At 38.9% G+C, this 16,016-nt stretch overlaps 2 protein-coding genes across 5 annotated transcripts; one reads left to right on the top strand and one right to left on the bottom strand.

Moving 5' to 3' along the window:
* Positions 1–4,380: 4,380 nt before the first annotated feature.
* On the top strand, positions 4,381–15,743 carry LOC113465322 (metallo-beta-lactamase domain-containing protein 1-like). 4 transcript variants are annotated; one of them, XM_026821683.1, is made up of 4 exons: positions 4,381–4,553; positions 13,245–13,429; positions 14,121–14,285; positions 15,604–15,743. In XM_026821683.1, the coding sequence occupies exons 2-4, from the start codon at positions 13,267–13,269 to the stop codon at positions 15,726–15,728; spliced, it is 453 nt and encodes a 150-aa protein (XP_026677484.1). In that variant the 5' UTR covers positions 4,381–4,553; positions 13,245–13,266; the 3' UTR covers positions 15,729–15,743. The 4 variants fall into 4 exon arrangements, with proteins under 4 accessions (XP_026677484.1, XP_026677487.1, XP_026677486.1 ...); XM_026821686.1 differs by having other exon boundaries at positions 4,381–4,557; XM_026821685.1 differs by lacking the exon at positions 4,381–4,553 and adding an exon at positions 12,844–13,016.
* LOC103506703 lies at positions 7,464–11,798 on the bottom strand. The gene is made up of 6 exons (XM_008471099.3): positions 11,467–11,798; positions 9,926–10,228; positions 9,509–9,637; positions 9,300–9,365; positions 8,080–8,537; positions 7,464–7,962 (listed from the first exon to the last, which is right to left on the bottom strand). Exons 1-6 carry the CDS (start codon positions 11,668–11,670, stop codon positions 7,596–7,598), a joined length of 1,527 nt encoding a protein of 508 aa, XP_008469321.2. The 5' UTR covers positions 11,671–11,798; the 3' UTR covers positions 7,464–7,595.
* Positions 15,744–16,016: the final 273 nt, after the last annotated feature.

The following is a 16,016-nucleotide window of genomic DNA, read 5'->3' as shown; positions in this document are numbered from 1 at the left end:
AGCTTGAAACATCTACTGACACATCTGATCTAGACCCTGAAGAAGGCTTATGGACAACTATCAAATCTGGATCCAGCCATGCAGTACTGCTGTTGGCTAGCAAGTCGTGTGATGTTCACACTAGATTCTTTGTGGCAAGCCCGCGAAACCAAAATGATTTTTAAATTTAGAAAATACGCTCTTAAAAAATACGCCTTTTCTTTGTTGCTACTTTTGAAATGTTGAAATTTCCTTCATTCTTCATTTCGTTTTTTGTGTGAAAATAATTTAAAAGTTGAACAGAAAAGGAAGAAAAGTTTCTCTTTTAAGTTTTTGACAGAAACCACTCCAATGTTTGAAAAAGAATACGTTACCTACCTACTTAAAATAGATTTCAATCTTTCTTAGAGCCCTAGACCTACAGATCCTTAGGAAAACATCAAGATGGTAGGATTTCAAGTATACTGCTGGTAAGAAAATTACATCAATTTATTGATAAATTTGCCTTCATTCACGGGCCTCTCAATTTCTCCTGAGGGGGTGGGTAATACATCAGTGTGTGTATAAGGACTTTTTTTCTCTTCTAAGTTCAAATTTGAACAACCCTTCAATACATGGATGTAAGGGGGGAATAATGTAATAGTCAAGTTCCCTGACAGTCAAGAACACAAGCTTGACTTATTTACAAATCAAGTTTATCTTTCACAGGTTACTATGTGGGATTTCACTCGGTGGGAAAGGGACGTTTTATGAAAAGTAAAATCCCATCCCCCTACTGTTGTCATGGGATTTTTCTCGAAAAATCTCGTCCTCAACACGCTTCCCTGTGCTAGATCCCATTGGAGTGGTTTCTGTCAAAAACTTAAAAGAGAAACTTTTCTGTTCAACTTTTAAATTATTTTCACACAAAAAACGAAATGAAGAATGAAGGAAATTTCAAAAGTTAAAATACGAAAAAGTAGCAACAAAGAAAAGGCGTATTTTTTTAAGAGCGTATTTTCTAAATTTAAAAATCATTTTGGTTTCGCGGGCTTGCCACAAAGAATCTAGTGTGAACATCACACGACTTTCTATTACACTACAGAACTAGAAACAAAAAGTATAAAAGTAAAAAAAGAAAAAAAAAAAATCGTGATCCCACATTAAGGGGGAGTTCGATTAACACACTTAGGTATGTTTATGAATGAGATACTAGGAAAGGGTACAAAATTTTGTATACAAACGTGCATACGTACAGACCACTGGACCATATACGGGGGGCCCGCCCCGCCCCTCGAGCTTCATTTTGTCACCTACGTGACGTGTTCTATTCCCACGTGACGAATTGCATTGCGGAAGTTATGGCTGTACCTGCAGGTATAACTAGGTAGGTGCCTACTAAGTAGACATACGTGCGTTTTCAGACTGAAAATGAGATTAAGATTTTTTCTTCTAAATTTACTGCAAAAAGGTGACAGTATGAAAACATGTGAGTACCTACTAATTTATTTATTTTTAAGTGAGTAAGTGACTCATTTGCTGAAAGAAAAACATCATGTATGTGTTGGGTTGGGATCAACTACCTACTTAAAAGAGGGAGTTCTCTACATAAACCCTGAGTTCTAAGGTAAAAATAAAAAGTGAACTGACAAAAGCTCAAACTAAAAAGACAGCAATAATACTGGATTGCCTTATACTATTTATATAGGACTGAAGGATCCTTATACCCAGCAGGCTATTACTATCACATTGGTCAAGTTCTGAAACAATATTGACACAGTTTTTAGGAAAACACTTTATGAACATCCTAACCATCTGTTTAAAGGTGCGTACAAATAACTCATTCCTGCGGCAAAGCTACGGCAAATCTATTCATTGAAATGTAACGTGCTATTGCTAGATGATGAGGTTCAAATTGTGAAATCATGTCCGTAGTATGTGCCGAGTTGTGGAAGCACGAACATCTTATCGCCAAGACCACAATCTCAATTTAAACTCGATTTAAATTGAACCCTTGGATTAACCAATCTTAAATTAACCAGTTGAAAAAAGTTTTAAACCATCTAATCCGGTTGGTTACTTCAAGAGTTGAACTTTTTACCGAAAAGGCGACTTAACATGTTCGTAAATGTTGTTCACGCCGTACAGTTCAGTTTAAACTCTGATTTTGATCCTAGCCCATTTAAGCCGGGGACCACACAGTGAGTCTAAACTCAGTTCAAGTTTAACTCTCGGATTAAGCAAGCTGATTGGTTTTTAAAAATTCCAAATAGTCGATCAGATTGCTCAAACCGAGATTTTTTTTTCTCTCTCTTAAGCGCTTTACCAATACTTATGGACATGTCATGTCGTTCGCGCTGAAACCGAGATAGAAAACGCAGTTTAAACTCACTTTGTGGCCCACGGCCTGATAACTCAACATATTTCTCTATTACTCTAGCCTCGCTATGTAGGGTTTATCCTTTTTGTGGCTGTCGTGTCTCCTCTTCATTATCAAAAGCATATCGCCATCGCATATACATGACTCGGGTTCTATCCCACCAGTTCTCAAATGAATCCAGAGCAGGACGTACGTCCAGTATGCTGAACCTGTTGGATGAAAGAGAATGCCTCTGATATTAATCCCACACCTTGTGCCTGAATAACTATCAAGGAGACCTCACAGGTCGCCTGAGAGACTTATTATTGCTGCCATTCACTATCAGGTAAACCTGACAGGTCGCCTGAGAGACTTATTATTGCTGCCATACACTATAAGGTAGAACTGACAGGCGCACCCGTTCAGGCCATGATAGTGAATGGCCGGCTTTAGTTAGAATATTTTGTATGTGGATTTTTTCTTTCTTCCTTTATGCTCTCTTGTTCTCGCTTTTATGTAATAGTTAGAGCGTCTGCCTTGTAAGCGCTAGGCCGCGGGGTCGATTGACGCCCGGTGCGGATTTTTCCCTGAACGGATAATGTTCGTTCTCCGAAAGGCTGGCTTCCTCCTATCCTGTCTTCTCTTCACATTTGGCACGATAAGACCTCAGCAGTTATATCAGCTGAGTTATACAACGAAACCAGACCAAATCACTAAGCAGCCCAAGACACGTGTTTCGTCCTTATTTAGACTCATCAGTTGGACATAGCTGGGGATTGAACCCGAGACCCTTGGATTAGGAAACAGAGACCTTTACAAGCAAGCCACCATGACTTGGTGATGTGATATGGTTTAGTTGTAGTATTTAAACCCGATACTCAAAGAGGTTCTTACACCATTACAACAAGTATTTAGAAATCCCACCAGAGTTCAGCATATATATCGTCTTCACTCTGTAGGTAACTGAATGTAACTAGCTTATAAATCGTCCAGGTTACACACAGAAGGATTCCGGGGTATTGTTCGAATGCTTGGAAAGCCAACAAATATTGAAAGTTTTTTTATGAACTGTATGTAGGATTGTAACAATAATTATTATTAAAAGTTGGGGTAAAAGAACACTCAAATAAGCATCATTCAATAGGATAAGGAAAGTCGTGTGATGTTCACACCAGATTTTTTTTTTTGTAATTATGCAGAAGTCACGTCCGTGGAAAAGAAAAGCTCCTTTTTGTATTTAACCTAACCCTATAATAACACTGGTCACTGCTTGTTTGTGCCAGTTCCTTTGGTACCTAGCAATATTCCACGGACGTGAATTCCAGTCAATCAAAGAACAAACCTTTGCAAATTATGGACTTTGAGGTTGTGGTTAAGTACCGGGTTGGGTTGAGACAGGACATGGTTTCTATGTCAGTTTGGCATGGGAGTGGTAACTTAAAAACAAGGTTAGTTTACCAACCTTGCCTATCTGAACCCAGTACATAACCACAACCTAAAGGACAAAGTTCTTTTGGTAGTTGATGTCAAATTATTTTGATCATAATTAAATTACAGATTGCAAACATACCTTTGAAGCACCTCCCTCCTTGTGCATCGGACATCCTGGAGGAGGTTCGCCAGTCCAAGATGATGGGTGTGGACTATGGAGTGTCTTCTTTGTTTCATCAGCACCCTTATGCAGAAGCTCACTGCTTACTATTTCTGCAGCTGACACTGCATTTCCCATGATTGTGTGTGTAAGAGATGTACGGAGAGGAGGTTATTGATTTCACAAAGTGAACTTGTCTCTCCCTATTCAAATATTGAGATATTTTACAAGTAAAATTAACTTTGGGCACTTTTGCAGGGGTGACTAGGGTATAAATTGAGCAAAAAAAGCACAATAAGGTCGAAAACTAACGTGGTACACTCATTTTTCTCGCAAATTCCACTTGACCCCTGTTTTTTGCAAAAAATTTAAATTTTGCCGCATTTTTTTCGATATTTTGATTCGATTTTTCCGATATCGATTTCTGAAAAACGATTTTGTAAACAAATTTCTCCCGGGAAATTTTAAAATTCTTTCCTTATAATCCTTTCTGGGTACTTTATTTATACTTTATCCAGAAGGACCAACGACCAAAGACCAAAGGACCTGAAGAAAAAGGCGAAAACTATAAAAAGGTTCTAAGCAAGGTCCCTGCATCAGTGTACTGATTCCCTGTCTCAACTAGTCCGAGCTCATCTCAACCAAGTAGGTACATAACGACAACCTAAAGAACTCTTGGGTCTACAGGCTCAAGTTGAAAGGAATTTAGATCAGAGTTCATTAGAGCTTAGTTCCTGAATATGTGGGCAAGTGGTCTCCAATCCATTCATGGTCAGAATTTAACAATAATTTTAACAATTTCTTTGTAGACAGAGGGGGTGCAGACAGCAGAATTTTGCAGACCCAGAGGTAATACATGTAAGAGAAAATTTTACCTCCACCTGCTATGAAGTGTAGCATCCTCCCTGGCCAAAGTGGGTATCACACTAGGCTTGTACTTCAGAGAAGTCCTGGGTTTGATTTGCAGTTAAGTCAAAGTTTTTTTGGCTTTGTACTTGGAGTGTGGGGTGCACTCAGCCTTATGAATAGCTACTTTGATCAAGTAACAACCAGTGGTGGCATTACCACTGTACATAGTGCCTCCTTTGCACTTAGTAATGCTGTGGTAAAGCAGTTTTTTACTTTCTATTACTAACGTATAGTGGAGCTATACTAGTAATGAGAAAGTATTGTGGCTTCATAGAACAAAGCTTGTGATGTCAACTCATATTTGACACCTCCATTAGCTTTCCACAGAACTCACACAGCTTCATCTTCCTTGAACTGATCTCGTACCAAGACAGACACACGTTAGATACCTCAAACAAGTCAATCCAGCAGGGACTATAGAGACATTGACTTGATGACAGTAGACAAAAAAGAGTAGGTACTTTATAGTAGGTAACAGAAACACTCACTTGTGACTTGAATTAGCACAAGAATGAAAAGAGGTTGAGAAAACTAATTATTAGGTAAGTACCTACGAAAAACAAAATTTTACTTCAAATTCTTCTCAGTATTAGCTTTGGAACCTAAAATATGGAACCACCAAATTTTTTTTTTTTTTTTTTTTTTTTTCAAGCAACCTCGTTTACAGCCAGATTTTTATTTCATTATTTTCTTATTCTTATATTGTCATGTTATTTTTAACACCTGAGAACCATAACGTATAGGACATCCGAAATTGTCTGGCTGTCTGGGCAATAATGTCCTGTGGGTAGCCAGTTGAAATCCTAGTGAGATGGTGAGGTAGAAAAAGCTTGATATGACCTTAATAGTAAGAGGAATGCCTCACTAGAAGGGAACAGCTACTATAGCAGTCATACTATGTGCAATTCATGTCATTAATGAGGATGTAGATTGCCCCAGCAAAAGGGGAAAAAAGTTTTATGGCTAAAGTGAAACATGACTTACCCAAAGATCCAGTGCCTTATCAGGGCTCTAGGAGAATAATCTTTTGCTTTCCCACCAAAACTTTTCAACTTGGGATAAGAACACTCGTGGGCATGAAGTGCTTCCCATTTCAATACCTAAAAATGAAATAAAATAGTATTTTTTTTTTAAAGAGGTTTGAGAGAGGGAACTGTAATTGCTATGGTCTTATCGTCCCGAAATCGAAGAGAGAAGGAAAACAGGATAGGAGAAAGCCAGTCGTTCCGAGAACGAACATTATTTCATCAGGGTAAAGAAATAAAAGGAACAAAATTTAATATCAACCCATGCATAGGGTGTGTGGGGAGGAGGGAATCAGTCTTAAAATAAGAGTAACCAAGTTTATGGTTAGCTAAGTAAATGGTTGGAATTTTTAGCTCCATCAAGCTTGGTTAGGTACCTATCGAATTGCTATGGTCTTATCGTCCCGAAATCGAAGAGAGAAGGAAAACAGGATAGGAGAAAGCCAGTCGTTCCGAGAACGAACATTATCCCATCAGGGTAAAGAAATAAAAGTAACAAAATTTAATATCAACCCATGCATAGGGTGTGTGGGGAGGAGGAAATCAGTCTTACAATAAGAGTAACCAAGTTTATGGTTAGCTAAGTAAATGGTTGGAATTTTTAGCTCCATCAAGCTTGGTTGGGTACCTATCCAAGTATTGTGATCAGTCCAAATTTTCAAAATTGGGAAATGGTTGGAAATATCCGTTTTGGGGTCCCCTGATGTCAAAAAAGTGATTTTTAGCCCATGGTCTGTATGGATGTACATATGTAGGTACTATAGGTTTAAATGGGAAAAGGTGGTATACAAAATATCTAAAGAACGGTTTGTCATAGAGCAATGAAATTTGGTATGCTATACTGGTATGGTCCAAGAACGTGACTGTAACAATTTGGTAAAAATTGGACAGTCACTCATCCAGATATTGTGTGATGTTCACACCAGATTTTTTTTTTTTTAAAGATGAGCCTCCCCCAGATATTTTTTGGTTTTTTCCCCCCATTTTTTTCCCAGTTTTTTTTTTTTTTTTTTTTTTTACTATTAGTAAACTATGGGGTAGTTATTTTATAAGGAAGTTGAAAACCTCCCAACATTATTTTCTTGTAATATCTTAGATTTTTAGCATCAACTCCATAAAAATCACATAGTAATTTTGTAGAAGCTGTGTTATGTACATCTGTAGTGCCTATCTGGAAGAGAGAGAGAAGAGAAAAGGCCACAGGCATTTCAATGTGTAAAAAAAGTCAATTTATTTCTATGTATTTAAATGAAAAAAAGAAAAAAAAATCCAACTTGTCCTGAAAATGTTTCCTAAATTCTGAATGATATTGTATGGTAGGAATGGTAGGTCTGAATGGTAGGTAAGTACATAATTATAATGATCTTCTCCAAACTGAATTTTAGTAATGTGGATGAAAAAATGGTCTATACAATTTTGTAAAATAAACCAAAACTTTTTTGTATAAAAATAAATAAACAGTAGAAAAAGGTGAGAGTGAACACCCCTCCCCAAAATGTAATAAGAAAAAACCTTTGTAGGGATGTAAGATGTTAATAAGAAGGATGTTATATTGCCCCTCCCCAAAATGTAATAAGAAAAAACCTTTGTAGGGATGTAAGATGTTAATAAGAAGGATGTTATATTGAAAAAAAAAAAAAAAAACTCAAACCCACGAATTAACATGGTGTCAAGTGTCAATAAAAAAAGGCCTTTACAAACAGATTTACAATCAGATACCTAAGTATGTAGTTAAAATGCATTTCCCCTCCATTTACCAATTATCTAAAAAGTCAAAGCCAGTCTTGGGTATGTCATCAATAGAACAGAAAGACTTGGTGGGCGAATCCAGGTTGGTAGTTGTTGCAATGGAATATTCAGAACTATTGTCCTGTCCTGGTGTCACATCCACCAGTAGATCTTCATGTTCTTGAGGTGATAGCTCTACAGACTCTGTCACTTCTTTGGGTTTCGCTTTATGCACAGACGGTGGTGGAGGAGCAGGCATCTTTTTGGGCTTGGCAACTTTGTGAGGTCTTGCTTTGGGTGCTTTTGTTACACTTGGTGTTGTGTTTGTCTGAGGTTTGTCAACATTGTCTACTCCCACCGTGTTTGATTGGTTTGTTGGTGATGTGGGCGTGGTTTTGATCTTGACAGTAGGTGGTGGGGGTGGTGGTGCTTTAGGTTTGGACGGAACAATTTGATGCACTTTGACATCCACCAGGATTTGCTTGTCCTCATCTTTGCTTCTCATCGTGGTTTTGATCTTGACAGTAGGTGGTGGGGGTGGTGGTGCTTTAGGTTTGGACGGAACAATTTGATGCACTTTGACATCCACCAGGTTTTGCTTGTCCTCATCTTTGCTTCTCACTTTCGATGAGTAGGTGACTTTGTTTTTGATTTTGTTGATAAGGCCGACGTTGTTCGCCTTCTGACTGGCAGTGTTGATTTGATCGTTGGAAAATTGTTTGAGTTTAAGCTCATTGATGAGTTCAAGCTTGAACTTGTCGTCTATCTTGGAGAGAGTGAGGGATTTCTTGTTGCCATCATCGCCCTTGTGAGTTTGACTGTCTGTAGGATATTTGTAGTCGTTGGAAAGGTTTTCGTACAGATCAAGTTGACTTTTGGTGAACCAGCAGTGTTTGTACAGCACGGGATAGGCGTATTGGTGAGCCTGGGAAAAAGAGAAGACGAGGAAGGTTGATGAGTTAAAAACCTAATAAAAATTTGAAATAATAGTCTTCTTGTAGTAAATACCTATTGCAAATAACGTAGGTTATGTACTTCTTTGCCTGAGGGTGTGGGTTTGAATCCCAACTGAGCTTTGGAATATTCTCTTCTTCCATGTTAGCCTTGGCAGCGCACTAGTCCTAATCCCAAATAAGACATTAGGTACATCTTTTTCGACCTCATATAAAAAAAAAACAACAACAACAAGTCGCGGCCTCGATTCCCCCCCCCGGGGCGAACTTTATCCTAAACCTAAACAGATTAGGTTCTTTCACTTAACGGCTGACTATCCTTCTCTATTCGAGTTCGGCTGTGTCCTTTCTCTATTCGAGTTCGGCTGTGTCCTTTCTCTATTTGAGTTCGGCTGTGTCCTTTCTCTATTTGAGTTCGGCTGTGTCCTTTCTCTATTCGAGTTCGGCTGTGTCCTTTCTCTATTCGAGTTCGGCTGTGTCCTTTCTCTATTCGAGTTCGGCTGTGTCCTTTCTCTATTTGAGTTCGGCTGTGTCCTTTCTCTATTCGAGTTCGGGACAATAAAACCTCCGTTGTTACAATGCCCTCAATCAAATTTCTTGTACCTATCCCAGTATTGCAACAAATAATTATGTACTCACTTCCTGCCAAGCTTGTTCATTGTTGGCATTGTGTATTTTGATTATATCATCCATGTCTTTGGGCTGGAGATCATCATCCTTCCAACGCCAGCCTTTCCTCAGCATAGCATTCCAAAACATCTGGGAAAAAAACAGACCAACATCAGCTGGAGATCATCATCCTTCCAACGCCAGCCTTTCCTCAGCATAGCATTCCAAAACATCTGGGAAAAAAACAGACCAACATCAAATATGTAAAATGTATTTAAGAGAATCTAAACACAAGAAAAATGGAATTAAATTTTACAATTAATTCAAAATAATTTCATTTGGCATAGTAACTAACTATGCTGATGAAGGAACATACCTGCTGGGAGGGATAAACCCAAAATGGTCCTTCCTCATCAGGTTTTGCTTTGGGGATTGTGGATACCTGTCTCTCTTTAGGTAGTGGGAAGGGTTGCCCTGGTGCAGGATTTTGATTCATCTTGGGCATCTGGAAAAAATCAACCAAATATTTATTGCTGTTTAGCTATTTTGTCTGGGTCATATTTTGCTATGGAGACAGTAAATCTAGTGGAATGCAGTTACATGGCATGCATCTGATGGATTTGCTCAATTCTGTGGGTCATTTTAGGGAGGTCTATTCTTATCCCTTTATCTCTATCCATTTTATGTATATTGGAGTTTTTTGTCTGGGTCTACAGTCTCATAACCATAACCTCCTGTTAAATTTGATTTGAACACATTTTAAGTATCTCATCTTGTACAGAATGCTTCTCACTTTCGATGAGTAGGTGACTTTGTTTTTGATTTTGTTGATAAGGCCGACGTTGTTCGCCTTCTGACTGGCAGTGTTGATTTGATCGTTGGAAAATTGTTTGAGTTTAAGCTCATTGATGAGTTCAAGCTTGAACTTGTCGTCTATCTTGGAGAGAGTGAGGGATTTCTTGTTGCCATCATCGCCCTTGTGAGTTTGACTGTCTGTAGGATATTTGTAGTCGTTGGAAAGGTTTTCGTACAGATCAAGTTGACTTTTGGTGAACCAGCAGTGTTTGTACAGCACGGGATAGGCGTATTGGTGAGCCTGGGAAAAAGAGAAGACGAGGAAGGTTGATGAGTTAAAAACCTAATAAAAATTTGAAATAATAGTCTTCTTGTAGTAAATACCTATTGCAAATAACGTAGGTTATGTACTTCTTTGCCTGAGGGTGTGGGTTTGAATCCCAACTGAGCTTTGGAATATTCTCTTCTTCCATGTTAGCCTTGGCAGCGCACTAGTCCTAATCCCAAATAAGACATTAGGTACATCTTTTTCGACCTCATATAAAAAAAAAACAACAACAACAAGTCGCGGCCTCGATTCCCCCCCCGGGGCGAACTTTATCCTAAACCTAAACAGATTAGGTTCTTTCACTTAACGGCTGACTATCCTTCTCTATTCGAGTTCGGCTGTGTCCTTTCTCTATTCGAGTTCGGCTGTGTCCTTTCTCTATTCGAGTTCGGCTGTGTCCTTTCTCTATTCGAGTTCGGCTGTGTCCTTTCTCTATTCGAGTTCGGCTGTGTCCTTTCTCTATTCGAGTTCGGCTGTGTCCTTTCTCTATTCGAGTTCGGCTGTGTCCTTTCTCTATTCGAGTTCGGCTGTGTCCTTTCTCTATTCGAGTTCGGCTGTGTCCTTTCTCTATTCGAGTTCGGCTGTGTCCTTTCTCTATTCGAGTTCGGCTGTGTCCTTTCTCTATTCGAGTTCGGCTGTGTCCTTTCTCTATTCGAGTTCGGCTGTGTCCTTTCTCTATTCGAGTTCGGCTGTGTCCTTTCTCTATTCGAGTTCGGCTGTGTCCTTTCTCTATTCGAGTTCGGCTGTGTCCTTTCTCTATTCGAGTTCGGCTGTGTCCTTTCTCTATTCGAGTTCGGCTGTGTCCTTTCTCTATTCGAGTTCGGCTGTGTCCTTTCTCTATTCGAGTTCGGCTGTGTCCTTTCTCTATTCGAGTTCGGCTGTGTCCTTTCTCTATTCGAGTTCGGCTGTGTCCTTTCTCTATTCGAGTTCGGCTGTGTCGTTGGTAGTGCGTCTGCCTTGTAAGCGCTAGGCCGCGGGTTCGATTCCCGCCCGGAGCGGATTTTATCCTGATGGGATAATGTTCGTTCTCGGAACGGCTGGCTTTCTCCTATCCTGTCTTCCTTCTTTCTTCGATTTCGGGACGATGAGACCATAGCAGTTACAGTTCCCTCTGTCAAACCTCTTAAAAAAAATCTTGTTTTTCTGTTATATTCTGCAATGTTTTTTAATTATTAATATTATTATTACATACATATTATTTTTATGCTTACCACTTTGACCTGAGCGTACTTCTTAACAATGCCAGGATCTATCAGCATGTTGTCCAGACATTGGTTTCTCTCCTTCTCAGTGGTCAGATTTCTCCATTTTTCCTCTTGCTTACACATATGAATATCTTCGAGGATTCTGTCTGCCAGAACATTGTTGCAACTCTTTATATAATCTTCAAACAGTTGGTCCTTACTTTTCGTCATTTTCGTTGGGTAAAATACTGTTCAAATTGGATTGAGTAATTTCAAACTTGCAAAATTTCAGATTAAATATTTTTGAAATTTTCATTGACAGGAAAAGTGTTCAATTCACATTTCACTGCAATTAAGAATTTTAGTTGAAAAAAAATATTTGTCTTTGAGGACTTTAAAAAAAATAATAGATAGGTAAAAACCCCATATTTTCGTTGGGTAAAATACTGTTCAAATTGGATTGAGTAATTTCAAACTTGCAAAATTTCAGATTAAATATTTTTGAAATTTTCATTAACAAGAAAAGTGTTTAATTCACATTTCACTGCAATTAAGAATTTTAGTGGAAAAAATATTTATCTTTGAGGACTTTAAAAAATTAATAGGTAGGTAAAAACCCCATTATCACACAAAACTATCCAAAAGCCATTGAATCTTTGCACTCTTGTCTGATAAAAGATAAAATGTATTTATTTACTTCTCTCTCGAAGGGAGAGAATGGAGCAACTCACAGGAGATTGCAGGATACAAAATAGGAAATGCAAAGAGCGCACGCTCCCCCTATATCTTTTATTTTATAGTCTATCCTTCCGCCAAGCTATGGGTATCAATATTTCGTTTTATGTGGTAAGCAATGATTCCCCTCTTAATATTTTGCTTCCTCTATTGACTTCTCTCGAGCTTAGTATGTAGTTCTCCCCTCAGTCCTTTTAATATTTAAACAGGGTGTGACTAGAAATCTCCCCCTTTTGTTTAGCGCACGCTCCCCCTATATCTTTTATTTTATAGTCTATCCTTCCGCCAAGCTATGGGTATCAATATTTCGTTTTATGTGGTAAGCAATTCCCCTCTTAATATTTTGCTTCCTCTATTGACTTCTCTCGAGCTTAGTATGTAGTACTCCCCTCAGTCCCCTCTTTTAATATTTAAACAGGGTATGACTAGAAATCTCCCTCTTTTGTTTTAAAATATGTACAGGGTGTCGAATTTAAGTTTAAGACGTTAGACTTAGAAATCCTGTCAAAATCAAGCCCCTGGATGTAAGCTTGCGTGCTAACTGGGAAAAATTTAAATTTTGCCGCATTTTTTTCGATATTTTGATTCGATTTTTCCGATATCGATTTCTGAAAAACGATTTTGTAAACAAATTCTCCCGGGAAATTTTAAAATTCTTTCATCATAAAACATAAAACACACTTCATAGGCAACCGTTCCTCGTTTCTGGGTACTTTATCCTGAAGAACCAACGACCAAAGGACCTGAAGAAAAAGGCGAAAACTGTAAAAAGGTTCTAAGTAAGGTCCCTGCATCAGTGTACTGATTCCCTGTCTCACCTAGTCCGAGCTCATCTCAACCAAGTAGGTACATAACGACAACCTAAAGAACTCTTGGGTCTACAGGCTCGTGCCACGGGTGATGAATAGAGTCGTTCTTTTAAGTAACTCACTCACTCTTTAAACATTCCCAGAGCACACCGACAACCATACACCATGTCCAGTCCATACGAAGTCCACGTGTTGTATTGCCACGGGTGATGAATAGAGTCGTTCTTTTAAGTAACTCACTCACTCTTTAAACATTCCCAGAGCACACCGACAACCATACACCATGCCCAGTCCATACGAAGTCCACGTGTTGTACGAGGGTTACTCCAAGATCTTGGACTCAGGAGGTATGAGTGCCAATTGTACGTGCACCCTCATAACTGGTGGTCAGCATAAGATTATAGTTGACACGATGACAGCCTGGGACGGGGACCGAATAGTAGAAGGTAAGTAGCGCTCTCTAGCTTGGAAAATTTGGATCAAAACATGAATTAGGTAGTTTTATTGAAGGATTAAAAAATTTCCATTGGAAATATTTGGACGAGTTATTTTCGGGTGTTCTCGTGTAGGAAGTTATGTGTCTTTTCTCGCCTATTTGAACTAGCGGTTTCCCAGAAGGTCATCACTCATCCGGATACCAACCATCGCAACGTTTCTTAACTTCAGTGATCCCTTAACCTCAATGCTTAACTTTAGTGATCTATTGGGAACTGGTGTGTTCAACGAGATACTACCGCTGCAATAAGCTTTAACTCTAAACAGTCTAAACTATACCAACCATCGCAACGTTTCTTAACTTCAGTGATCCCTTAACCTCAATGCTTAACTTTAGTGATCTATTGGGAACTGGTGTGTTCACCGAGATACTACCGCTGCAATAAGCTTTAACTCTAAACAGTCTAAACTCTTTAGTACCTATGTAAAATCTTTGTACTTACTTAGGCTCGTATACGTGGGTTTCATTGTTTGAGGTGGTAGAAAACGCCTCCGGCGTTAACCTCGCCTAGTGGTTACCTTCCACTCAAGAGTCTATTATTATTATTATTATTATTATTAAACTCTCTAGTACCTATGTAAAATCTTTGTACTTACTTAGACTCGTATACGTGGGTTTCATTGTTTACCTCTCTCTTACAGCTCTGGCCAGGCACAAAGTATCTTGTTCTGAAATCACCTACGTTATTTGTACGCACGGCCATTCCGATCATATTGGCAATAATAATCTGTTCCGATCCGCCAAACACATCGTCGGCTATTCCATATCCGAGAAGGATTTCTATCATGATCCGCAGTTTGAATCTGGTAAGACATAGATAATTCACTAGGTGGGATTCGCTTTTTTTTATTATTTTTTTTAGGCTTTAATGGCAGGCTTCTCGCTTAGTGAGCTCTTCCTGACCTTGTCTTGGGGGGAAAAAAACGTCCTTGTTACATAAATACCTAATCCCCATGTAAAAGGGTTCTAACTTCTGATACGTTTGTACTTTAACTGTGTGATTAATTAACAAACTCCGTGGCCGAATGGATCCGCCAAACACATCGTCGGCTATTCCATATCCGAGAAGGATTTCTATCATGATCCGCAGTTTGAATCTGGTAAGACATAGATAATTCGGTAATTCACTAGGTGGGATTCGCTTTTTTTAAGCTTTAATGGCGGGCTTCTCGCTTAGTGAGCTCTTCCTGACCTTGTCTTGGGGGAAAAAAACGTCCTTGTTACATAAATACCAAATCCCCATGTAAAAGGGTTCTAACTTCTGATACGTTTGTACTTTAACTGTGTGATTAATGAACAAACTCCGTGGCATCACACTAGGCTTGCACGCCGGAGGTCCCCGGTTCGATTTCCGGCGGGTACACTCAGCCTCGTGAGGAAAAAATTGAGGAGCTACTTTAATCGAGTAGCGACCAGTGGCGGCATTGCCAGTGTAAAAAGGTGGTTGAAATAAGGATATTGATTGCGAAAAATGCACTTTGTTATGCTGTGATATCCACAAAATTTGTGGAAGGGCTCTGCGTTACCACAAATAATATATGATTGAAGTGTAATTAATTGAGAAAATTTTGAAGTTCTGAGACTTGAGATAAGATTGTTCCACTCTCCACTGACCATTGGAACTGAATTCTGAGTGAAGGGATTTGTAGGTCTTTTGGACAGTTTGTAATACCATTCTTATGATTGAAGTGTAATTAATTGAGAAAATTTTGAAGTTCTGAGACTTGAGATAAGATTGTTCCACTCTCCACTGACCATTGGAACTGACTTCTGAGTGAAGGGATTTGTAGGTCTTTTGGACAGTTGTAATACCATTCTAGCTACTTTAATCGAGTAGCGACCAGTGGCGGCATTGCCAGTGTAAAAAGGTGGTTGAAATAAGGATATTGATTGCGAAAAATGCACTTAGTTATGCTGTGATATCCACAAAATTTGTGGAAGGGCTCTGCGTTACCACAAATAATATATGATTGAAGTGTAATTAATAAAATTGAGAAAATTTTGAAGTTCTGAGACTTGAGATGAGATTGTTCCACTCTCCACTGACCATTGGAACTGAGTTCTGAGTGAAGGGATTTGTAGGTCTTTTGGACAGTTGTAATACCATTCTTATTTTCTTTTCAGGGGAGGACTACATTATAGATGATTTCATCAAAGTCACGCCCACCCCTGGACACACGCTGACTGATGTGTCTGTGCTAGTACAAACCAAGGATGATTTGTTGATAGCTGTTACTGGTAAGTCTTGAAATCTTCCTTAGGTAACTAGCCAACCGAAGTCATAGTCACCAGTAACGGCATTATCACTGTAGAAAGATTTACTTAAATTTGCGAAAAGATACCGGATTCAAGTTAGTAATGATGTGTGTTGTGTGATACCCACTACATATACGCTTTGTCAGAACAATCTCGAAATCGAATGGAGGACAGAATAGGACAAAGCCAGACATCTTAATATCATGCAATTACTCCCGAGTCTTTTGATAACCAGTAGACTCTTTGCCATAATGGTTATATAACTTCACTTCTAATAGTTC

The sequence above is a fragment of the Diaphorina citri genome, unplaced genomic scaffold (genome assembly GCF_000475195.1).
Source record: "Diaphorina citri unplaced genomic scaffold, Diaci psyllid genome assembly version 1.1 scaffold255, whole genome shotgun sequence".
NCBI lineage: Eukaryota > Metazoa > Arthropoda > Insecta > Hemiptera > Psyllidae > Diaphorina > Diaphorina citri.
This window is presented reverse-complemented; position numbering and strand designations above follow the sequence as displayed.

Excerpts from the sequence above, each read along its gene's own strand:
- LOC103506703 (XM_008471099.3), bottom strand. The coding sequence starts at position 11,670 with ATGACGAAAAGTAAGGACCAACTGTTTGAAGATTATATAAAGAGTTGC. Across the intron at positions 10,229-11,466 it reads AGTACGCTCAGGTCAAAGTG|GCTCACCAATACGCCTATCC; the intron begins GTAAGCATAAAA and ends TCTTTTTCCCAG. Across the intron at positions 7,963-8,079 it reads CCTACTGTCAAGATCAAAAC|CACGCCCACATCACCAACAA; the intron begins CACGATGAGAAG and ends CAAGATCAAAAC.
- LOC113465322 (XM_026821683.1), top strand. The coding sequence starts at position 13,267 with ATGCCCAGTCCATACGAAGTCCACGTGTTGTACGAGGGTTACTCCAAG. Across the intron at positions 13,430-14,120 it reads CGGGGACCGAATAGTAGAAG|CTCTGGCCAGGCACAAAGTA; the intron begins GTAAGTAGCGCT and ends TCTCTCTTACAG. Across the intron at positions 14,286-15,603 it reads TGATCCGCAGTTTGAATCTG|GGGAGGACTACATTATAGAT; the intron begins GTAAGACATAGA and ends TTTTCTTTTCAG.